Consider the following 10621-nt stretch of genomic DNA (forward strand, 5'->3'; position numbering starts at 1 on the left):
CGGTGTGGTCAGCAGCGTCAGGTCGAAGGAGGTCAGGAGAGAGACGAAATCGGCAGCCTGCGTTCCTTGGAGGTGGATATTGAAGTCCACAAGGACTATCAGGGGAGTTCCATCATCTAGGAAGACGCTGAGGAGCATGTCCAGCTCTTCCACAAAGTCAGCTAGCGGTCCTGGTGGGCGATAAAGAACAATTAAGCATGCTTTGTTAGGATCAGTTAACATCACATAATGGTGTTCAAATGATTTGGCGGTAACAGAGAGTGGTGTGGATGTGTATTTAATATGTGGGGAAAGAAGCAACCCTGTCCCACCACCCCGCCAGGTTGAGCAGGGTGAGTGAGTGAAGGAGTGGTTGATGGAGAGAGCAGCTGGAGTTGCAGTGTTCTCTGGGCAGATCCACGTCTCTGTCAGCGCAAGGGCATGAAGAGAAGCATGGGATGATAACGCCGGGATGAAGTCTGCCTTGTTCACAGTAGACTGGCAGTTCCAGAGCCCTAATGAAAGAGAGAGGGCAGGTGGAAAAGATCTGGATAGGTAGCTAAGGTTAGAAGTTGACCATATATACTTTGTGACATATCTACGTCTATGGGTAGTGTAATGAACAGGAATGCTAAGGAAACACATACTAGCTATGAATAAGTTCTAGGTAGAATATAATATAAATATGAATGGGTTGATACTTATCAGAAGAAGTGATCCGCCTCGTTGGCCTTCCTCGGTAGTCCGAGAGTGTGGGAACCGTCTCAAGGTATGGGTCATTAATTCAGCTAGTTTCTTTGACAAAATAAATTTGATTTATTTGACTACAGAGATGCTTTCTCCTAATAATTTGACTGTTCTGGCACTTCGTCTGCAGCACCAGGCTCTCACAGCTGGTTGGCTCTTCATTTAGAGACACTACTTCATTTAGAGACATTACTTACAGTAAGTACTGGGACATTCCCCCCAAGACAGGTATGGTAAAGTGCCTTGCACAAGGACACCAACGTAATTTGGCATGACCAGGATCCGAACGAACAACCTTCTGATTAATAGCCCGATTCCCTAACCGCTTTGCTATCTGATCCCCCTGTATAATGAGCTAGTGGCGGAGGGAGGTCACTGTACTAACTGATAGAATCCAGATGACCACCCGGGCATTGGGGTAAAGGGAAAGGAGAGAGCGTGCGTAGCGGGGGGAATGAGCAGTGAGACATAACATGTATGGCCCGAGCGTGCGGAGTTTGGTATTGCCTGATTTAACTTGTGCTAAGCTTCATTTTTTGCGAGTGAGAAGTTTGAGAGTGAGAAGTTTGCGAGCGTAACAAATGAGGCTGCATGTTTCTACCTGTATGCGCTTAACCAGAATACTCTTCCCCCATTGTCGCCGATACAGAATACGGCTCGCTGGTTTACACACTAACCCTAGCCCTAACCCTGACACACTAGTCAACACGCATTGTATGTTGCACTTCAAATAAGTTACTGAATGATGCATACACACACGTGCACACAGAGTACTCACATCATCACCTCTTAATTTTAAACTAATTTAAAGTCAGGGTAGGTAACGTTGTTCAGAAGTTCTTTTTATTATACAGTGCATCCGGAAGGTATTTTTCTTTACCCTTCCCCAGATCTGTGTGTCGATACAATCCTGTCTCGGAGGCAATTCCTTGGACTTTATGGCTTGGTTGGTGCTCTGACATGCACTGTCAACTGTGGAACATTATAGACACAGGTGTGTGCATTTACAAATCATGTCCAATCAATTGTAAAAATTGAATTTACCACAGGTGGACTCCAATCATGTTGCAGAAACATCTCAAGGATGATCAGTGGAAACAGGATGCACCTGAGATCAATATTGAGGGCCTCATTTACTAACATTGTGACCACAGCTTAGGCCCTGTTTACACAAAGGAAAAACGCATATATTTTCATGCGGTTTGGCCTTTCATGTACACGGAAACTGAGGTTTTATCACGGAAATCGATCATTTCTAAAAACTCTGGCCAGAGTAGAGATTTCTGAAAACTCAGTTTTTGTGTTTGCGTGTGTGACGGTATGTAACAGACGTGGCCACGCTCCGTCACTACAAGGCGACGATCGCCACTCGCTGGGCTCAAACGCACGACCTCTGACTTGCCAAGCGCGAACACTACCAGTTACACCAAAGAAAAGCTAGCTATTCGTTGATGCGGGTAGCCCATTACATACCTGAGGAGTGAGTTTCACAGGTTCACAACCGTTACACGTGTGCACCACGTTAAACAGAGTTTTAGGTTCTCCAACGTTATAGTATACGACAAAAAATGCATCACGTCATGTGAGCGTCCTGTTTGTAGTAATGTAATGGGGTAATTTATTTGTTAATTGCGTTACATTTGTGAATCACGAAATGCATTTGTGCATCGCGTTACATTTATTTGTGAATCAGTCAAACAAATGAACCTTGCGCCTGAAAGGTAAAGGAAGTTGATCATGTTATTCGTAGTTGTTGTTGATTTTGAGAATTCTGATGGATTTGCATGGATTTATCCTTCACGTTACACTGCTGCCTTCAGGTTTGGCATAGTTATGAGGGCGCTGGGGGCGTATTAATGCGGGTTCATGTAAACAGAAACAAATTTGTAAACGTTCTTGTGTGTACAATGTCATTTTTTTTTACGGAGGGGCGTCTCTCCTGCAGCCTTACACCCCCACCCGCCACCTACGGTCTTCTTCAGACAACCGCCTGGTGGTCCCACCGCCCAACACAAGCTCTTCTCCTGTCCGGCCCCCCAGTGGTGGAATCAACTCCCCACCTCCATCAGAGACACTGGCTGTCTCCCCGCCTTCAAGAAAAGGCTCAAGACGCACTTATTCCGGGAGTACAACGGTACTTAGGAATGGTTTGCTTGTCCCAATGTTACTTTCCTCTGGGATCACAATGACTCTTGCTTGTAGACTTGTTGCTCTTGTTGGTTGGTGGTAACTGATTTAAATTGTTGTACTCGCTGTGAAATATGTTTTACTTTTGCTTGCTTTTCTACAGGTACACTTGCACTTATAGCGATTGTTTAATTGTAACTTGTTTAACTACATACTCTTATGGTTCTTCCCTTTGGCATTTATTTTGGTTGTTCACAATGTGTGCTTCTTGCTTTGGCTACCCGCAATGTTTTTGGGGTTCTCTTGTTGTTATGATCAGTGACCTATGCACTTTGTAAAGCTCTCTCTTGGAAGTCGCTTTGGATAAAAGTGCTTTGGATAAAAACTAAATGAATAAATGTAATGTAAATGTAAATCAGCGGTTTACTCTGCCCTTTAGTGTTAATTAGAGTGCCGTTGAATGACGGGAGAAATCGCATTTTACTGCCACCATGGGTGATTCGAGGTAAAGAAAAAGAAGGTTCAGCGAACAGGCGATAAAAATTTGGGTTAAGTTACATTGGTTAAGTTACAGGTAACATTAACATGTTAGAAGGAAGAAATACACCTCTCCTCCCATCTCTTTGCGGCACACACCCACTTTCCCTTACACCCTCCCAGCAGCGGTAATCTGCGTTTTTACTCAAGTGCGCTGCCTTTGTAAATACGGTTTTATGTCTTTACCCGCTTTTTAATGCCTGATATGGGCGCAATCCTGTTAGTAAATGAGGCCCTGAGTGTCATAGAAAAGGCTGACGTATATACATGTGATGTCGTTTTTTATTTTTAATAACAAAAACAACGATAACAAAAAAAAAAATCACTCATTATGGGGTATTGTGTGTAGAATTTTTTGAAAAATAAATAAATTTTGTAATACGGTTGTACCATAACAACATGTGGAAAAAGTAAAGTGTTGTGAATACTTTTCGGATGCACAGTATTTGCTGTTTTTAAATTTTATTTTGGACCACAATCATGACACTCCAAAAGGTTATAAAAAATATTCAACTACACATCTAAATATACTGGGAATAAGTATTTACAGCCTTTTCCCAGTATACTGGGAATGAAGACCAATAATTTATAATATGGTCTATAATATAGAGAATCTAAAACATGTGATTGTTATAGTGTGATTTTTGACATTGTCTGTCCTTCCAATATGAGTCAGGGTGTGTGTGTGTGTGTGTGTATGGTTGTGTTGGGTTCTGTGTCTGTGTGTGAGTAAGGGAAGTAGAGGGTTGAGGTATGTGTGTGTGAAGGGGGTAGAGGGCGGAGGGGGGGCATGAATCAAAAGAGATGCAAGTAAGTGGTTCTCTGAATGAAACAAACCCTCATCCCTCCCCCACAATGAGAGAGAGGGGAGGGGAGAAAGAGGGGAGGGGAGAGAGTGAAGGGAGGGGTCAAAGGGAAGAGAGATGTTGGATAAACAAGGTTATCATAATAAAATATCTACAAAATATTATTGACCCTTTATTTATAACAACACATTAAACAATGTTGAACGTCATTCCAATGTCCAATCAAAACATACTGAATGTTTTTGAGTTTTTATGCTGCTCAGAGTTGGAGATCGGTGGTGTTAGGGTTAGCTCCCTCTAGCAGGACTGGTCACTGATAGCTGGATATGTGTGAGGCTAGCTGAAGGTATGTCTGTGACAGGGGCCCGAGTGTTACTAGCCGTATTGATCTGCCAAGATTTACTCCTGTTCTTAACCCAGGGCTGGGCCATCAGTATTGATTGGACTAGATTTAGCCCTGGTTTAATCCTGCTCTTGGCCCCCAACTATCGATCAGGGCAGGTGGGGGAGGGGGCTGGCTTTCAAGTAGGTTTAACGGCTCTTACACACACACACACATGCACACACGCATACACACTCACCTCTGTTTCAAAGCTCCTCTACTGGACAGTTACTTCATGCAGGAGAGCATGAGTGGGTTTCAAGTGATTTCCAAACGTGAGCAGAGGCAGATGGGGTGACATCAAGAGGTGTCCATTCACATAAACACACACACACACTCACTCAAACACACCCACACACACATAGACACACACACATACAAACACTCACTCAAACACACAAACACACATACACACACATACTCAAACCTCCAAGGGGGACAGCAGGATAGTCTCCCTCCAGGGGGGTTCTGGACATGAAGACAAGGTAAAGACATGCTGACATGTGGAGGTGAGTTCTCCTGGTTTGTCACTAGTTTCCTGGTGTCACTTGAGTCTCCTGGTGTCACTAGTCTCCTGGTGTCACTAGTCCCTGGTGTGTCACTAGTCTCCTGGTGTCACTAGAGTCTCCTGGTGTGTCACTACTCCCCTGGTGTGTCACTAGTCTCCTGGTGTCACTAGTCTCCTGGTGTCACTAGAGTCTCCTGGTGTCACTAGAGTCTCCTGGTGTCACTAGTGTCCTGGTGTGTCACTAGTCTCCTGGTGTGACTAGTCTCCTGGTGTGTCACTAGTCTCCTGGTGTCACTAGAGTCTCCTGGTGTCACTAGTCTCCTGGTGTCACTAGAGTCTACTGGTGTGTCACTAGTCTCCTGGTGTCACTAGTCTCCTGGTCTAACAGTGTTGCTTTTGTGTATACTGCAGGTGTGTATATAGGTGTAAGCTTCAGTATGTAGGTGTGTATGCTGCACCATGCCTGTGAAAATGTACAGGATGTTTGTTTGATTGACAGAAAACTGGTTCGAGGAGTGAGTGTGTGTTTCTGTAATTTTATGTCTGTGTATTTAGAGAGATAGAGAGAGAGAGAGGCGGGGGGAGAGGGGGGAGAGGGGGGGTAAGAGAGGGGGGAGAGAGGCAGGGAGAGAGGGAGAGAGTGGCTAAGAGGGAGAGAGAGAGAGAGAGAGAGAGAGAGAGAGAGAGAGAGAGAGAGAGAGAGAGAGAGAGAGAGAGAGAGAGAGAGAGAGAGAGAGGAGATATGGAGAGAGGGAGGGGAAAGGGAGAAAGAGGGGCTAACAAGGAGAGAGAGTGGGGGGAGAGAGGGAGAGAGGGGGGGATGGATACTGGGGTTGGCGTTTCTCCTCCAGTCGTCCTCCCAGAGGCAGATCAGGCGGAGGGAAATAAATTGGAGAAAGAGAATAAATCAATGCTAAACTGAGCGCCAAGCGAGACCTCCTAACCCTGACTCACACTCACACACTCACACACATACATACACACATACGCAAAACCCTCACATACACACATATGCACACTCTCTCACACACTCACACATACTCATGCTCACACACACACAGATATACACATACAAGGTTCAGGGAAGAAACACTTGAGAGGAAGGAGAAAGAGGAAGACTCACATGAACACATGAAGAACTATACAGCTGGGATCCAGTCTGTTTACCATGGACTGAACCTCTCTCTCTTTTGTCCATAACAATATCCAGAGCAGATGACATGAGAACAAAAGAGATCGCATTTGATAACCCGTCATGGTTTTACACAACACCAGATTTACGTTGTACTGCTGGCGCCTCCAAATGGGAACCCCTGATAGAAGAGGGAGGGGGGTTACATTGGTTGGGGTACCCACCTCTGATCACCTGTAGCCCTCCTCTCTTCTCTGCTCCTCTCTTCTTTCTTCCTCTCCTCCTCTCCCCTCCCGTCTTCCCCCCCTCTTCTCCTTTTCTGCTACTAGTCTCTCCTCCTCTCTTCTCTCTAGTGCTGCTCCCTGAGATCTGATCTAATGCTGAGAGCCACGTGTGAGTGAGACGAGGTGCTTTGAAGAGATTCCCACTGGTGTGTGTGTGTGAGTGTGTGTGTTTGTCAGTGTGTCTGTGTGTCTGTGTGTCTGTCTGTGAGTGAGTGAGTGAGTGAGTGAGTGTGTGTGTGTGTGTGTGTGTGTGTGTGTGTGTGTGTGTGTGTGTGTGTGTGTGTGTGTGTGTCTGTGTGTTTGTGTGTGTGTGCGTGTGTGAGAGACAGTGTTGGTCTCCTTCTCTAAAAAGTTGTTTGGGGTATTCTCTTCAGGTTGAGTTTGGGGGGAGGTGAGTTCTTGGGGTCCTGCATTCAGATGTAATTAGTCCACACAATGGCCTGGTTAAAGCTGGAATCCTCCAAGCCCCTCTCTCTTTGATTGTGTGGGCCAGCTGTGGAGGGAAGGCCATTATCTCCCTGTGTCCGGCAGCATAAAGGAGCCCCCAGCCCCACTCATCCTGCAGGACGGTTCCCACAGGGGAGGGCTGTGTGCTGGTCACCCTGTCGGAGGACAACCGGAAAAAAACTTCCACACACAACATGTGCATGGCCGCACACACACACACATGAACATGCATTTAAACACACACACTCCTGGTCGGGAGGGCTGGCTGCTTCCTGGTTTGAAAGTGAATCTTTACAGTTCACGCGACATATAATTACTGTTAATCTAATGCTCAGATTCTCCACCATTAACTCTCAATCCTCTGAAGTCAGAGCCAAAGACACCGGGCTTGGGGTGTAACAGTGACCTATGTTGATGGCAGACTAGTCTTCTGACTGAATTAGCAGCAACCCTTTCATGTAGTGAGGACAGGACTTGCATGGTGGATGGGTTATTAAGCCTGGTAATTGTCCAGCCTGTAGTTTGCATATTAGTCCATTAGGGTAATATGTTTTGCCTCTCTCCACACACGACTAGTCAGAGCCCCTGGCGACATGTTGGCGACCCTAATCATCGCAAATGTTCTTTCAATCCGCATGATTCAGTAAACGGGTCAATTTATGCCTGCGATCCTACTTGATCTAATTCTCTGCTCTTTGATTTATTTATTATTGTGAAAACATATTGAGCTAAATATACTAAGTTATATATATATATTACTTACTTAATGTATTTTGGATTGATCAATCAATGTTATTTAATGTGCATTTCTCAGTTTCAGTGAGCTGTGATTAGTGGCTGATGGAAGTTCTCATGTTAACATGATCTTCTCCTCTGGGTCACATGTTCATCTTATAGGACACTTATGATTAACCAGTGAGCTTTCTTATCACACTGGCTTAATAGCCAAGATTACGGTTAGTTATCACAGGGGTCTTGCAGAACATTTAAAAATGTGTAAATGTGTTTAACTGAAGACCTTTAGTAATAGGCACTCTGCTTTTACTTCAGAGAAACAGCGTTTTCATGTATTTCGAAAAAAAATCCATCTTTCTATGAATATTGTTTTGCCATATTTTTTATTTAAATGATAATCACATTTTTAATTAAATGTATTTAGCCTTCTCTCGTGGGGTTGTGGGATATAAGAATATGAGATTACTTTGAAAATAGATTCCCACCACAAAACCTCCGCGTGCCAGTATCCCAAAGTTTACCCAACATGCAAGTTGCACTGGGCACCGTGGGTGCACGAGTCGGCAAGAAAGACTATTCTTTCTCCGTTTTCTCCTTTAGCCCCGAGGTGCCCTCTCCGCTCGCCTCCCTTTATTTGTCCCGTCGGCCGAGCGAGCTGCACGAATAGGTTCTTTGGGAAAGATCGAAAAGGAGAGGCGAATGCAGCTGTGACGTGGGCGTTGTTGTTCCATTCACTGCGCTCGCTATGGCAACGGGGCACGAGGCCGGGAAAATGCAGCTCCTCTCTTTGGACAGCGTCATGATGGGAGAGAGGCAGCTGGAGGGTCCATGACACCATATATCTGCCCGAGATCAAGCCAATGCCCACCGAGAAATAGCGCAATATAGCTAAAGTTATGGTGCTTTCATTCATTAACACCCTGGATAGTGCCAACTGAACGTTCTTTTTTCCAGTGATGACAGTTTTGTCAGATTATGGATGTGGTTTTATGCCCAATTGACAGACTTATGCCATGGTATTCATTTTACGCATCAACCGTCCTCTAAAAACAGGTTCCCTGTCGGTAATTAACCACTGCTTCGAACCATATGTATAAAACTTTGGCAAGACTGTATTTCTGGGACCCCTATTTCTGCACAGAGGCAAATGTCTGTCCACAGATCCTTGTCCAGCCTCACGTTCCTCCCTGCTCTGTAGTGTGCTGCGGGACTGTATTGTTGGGGAGAGTGATAGGGGGTTCTATAGAATCTCCCGTGACCAATGAGCGGGGTGCTGTCAGGGGTAACCACATCTGTCAACCGTTCTTGGCCAATAAAGAGCGGAGCGAGGCGGACCTCAGGTGCGCGCCTCTGCGTCCCCTTGGCCCAGCGCCCGGGAGATAGAGAGAGACGCCTAGTTGCCCCGTGGCGGAGGAGAGTTACTGTCAAAGGCTGCTCGTTTTTAACTGGAGCCATCACTCCGGTTCCAAGAGTTATGGCGACCGCAGCATCCAACCACTATAGCGTCCTCTCTAGCCCCAGCAGCGCGCCTCCGCCGCACTCGGAGTCCGGGAGCATGCAGCAAGCGGCAGTGTACAGGGACGCGCACACCCTGCTCCAGAACGACTACACGTTATCGGGCGGCGGTCATCCGCTCAGCCACGCGCACCAGTGGATAACTGCTCTGTCTCACGGTGAGGGGGTGCCCTGGCCGTCGAGTCCCCTCGGAGAGCAGGACGTGAAGCCCGTGCTGCAGAACAGTGACCGCGAAGAGCTGCAGAATTCCGCTACTCTGCAGCAACAACAGCGACACTCTCACCTCGCGCACCAGACACACCACGACGCCAGGGCATGGCGAACGAGCACGGCCACCACGCATATTCCCGGTATGGCGACGTCTGACGGACAGAGCCTGGTGTATTCCCAGTCGGGGTTCGGTCTGGTCGGGGGCGAGCAGGGGATGCATCATCACGGCCTGCGGGACGAGGAGCACCACAGCCACAGTCCGCACCTGAGCGAGCACGGCGGAGGCCACCAGCAGTCCCTCGCGCACCACCAGCACGGGGGACACGCGGACCATTCGGACGAGGACACGCCGACCTCAGACGACCTGGAGCAGTTCGCCAAGCAGTTTAAGCAGCGGCGCATCAAGCTGGGCTTCACGCAGGCGGATGTGGGGTTGGCTCTCGGGACTCTGTATGGAAACGTGTTTTCCCAGACCACAATCTGTCGATTTGAGGCACTGCAACTAAGCTTCAAAAACATGTGCAAACTCAAGCCCTTACTGAACAAGTGGCTCGAGGAAGCAGACTCCACGTCGGGGAGTCCCACAAGCCTGGATAAGATCGCGGCGCAGGGGAGAAAGAGGAAAAAGCGGACCTCCATTGAGGTGGGCGTGAAGGGGGCTCTGGAAAGCCATTTCCTCAAATGCCCCAAACCGGGCGCGGCGGAGATCACCTCCATAGCGGACAGCCTGCAGCTGGAGAAGGAGGTTGTGAGGGTTTGGTTCTGTAACAGGCGACAGAAGGAGAAGCGAATGACGCCAGCCGGAGGACAGTTACAGGGAGGAGAGGACATGTATGGGGACACTCCCCCGCATCACGGCGGCCAGACTCCGGTGCAATGACCCGAACCCATTATCCTAAACACATGGACCCCTAAAGAGCGTTGAATGTCCCCCATTTGTCTCTCTGTGCCGGACCAGTTAGCATTGGACGTTAGCCAGTGCTAATGTAGAACCTACAAACACAGTGGAAATAGTTGGAACGCGAGCAGTCAGCACCCGAGGCCGCGGCTGCATGGGTTTTTTTAACGCCCTCTAAAGCACAGTAGGCTATTCTACCGTGGCTGGACATCGTTGACATGAGGTGAAGTCAGAATGTGTTATAAATAAAAGACAGTATAGGCTAGTGTGTGCACGAGCTATACCCGAGGGAAAAAAGCAGGCATGAAAAGTCG

General features: G+C 47.3%; 1 protein-coding gene across 1 annotated transcript; it reads left to right on the top strand.

The window, feature by feature from the left end:
* The first annotated feature begins 8118 nt into the window (after positions 1-8118).
* pou3f2a (POU class 3 homeobox 2a) lies at positions 8119-10621 on the top strand. The gene has a single exon (XM_084700100.1). It carries the CDS (start codon positions 8946-8948, stop codon positions 10287-10289), a length of 1344 nt encoding a protein of 447 aa, XP_084556226.1. The 5' UTR covers positions 8119-8945; the 3' UTR covers positions 10290-10621.

Source organism: Hypomesus nipponensis, chromosome 6, assembly GCF_054491055.1.
Source record: "Hypomesus nipponensis isolate SF chromosome 6, ASM5449105v1, whole genome shotgun sequence".
NCBI lineage: Eukaryota > Metazoa > Chordata > Actinopteri > Osmeriformes > Osmeridae > Hypomesus > Hypomesus nipponensis.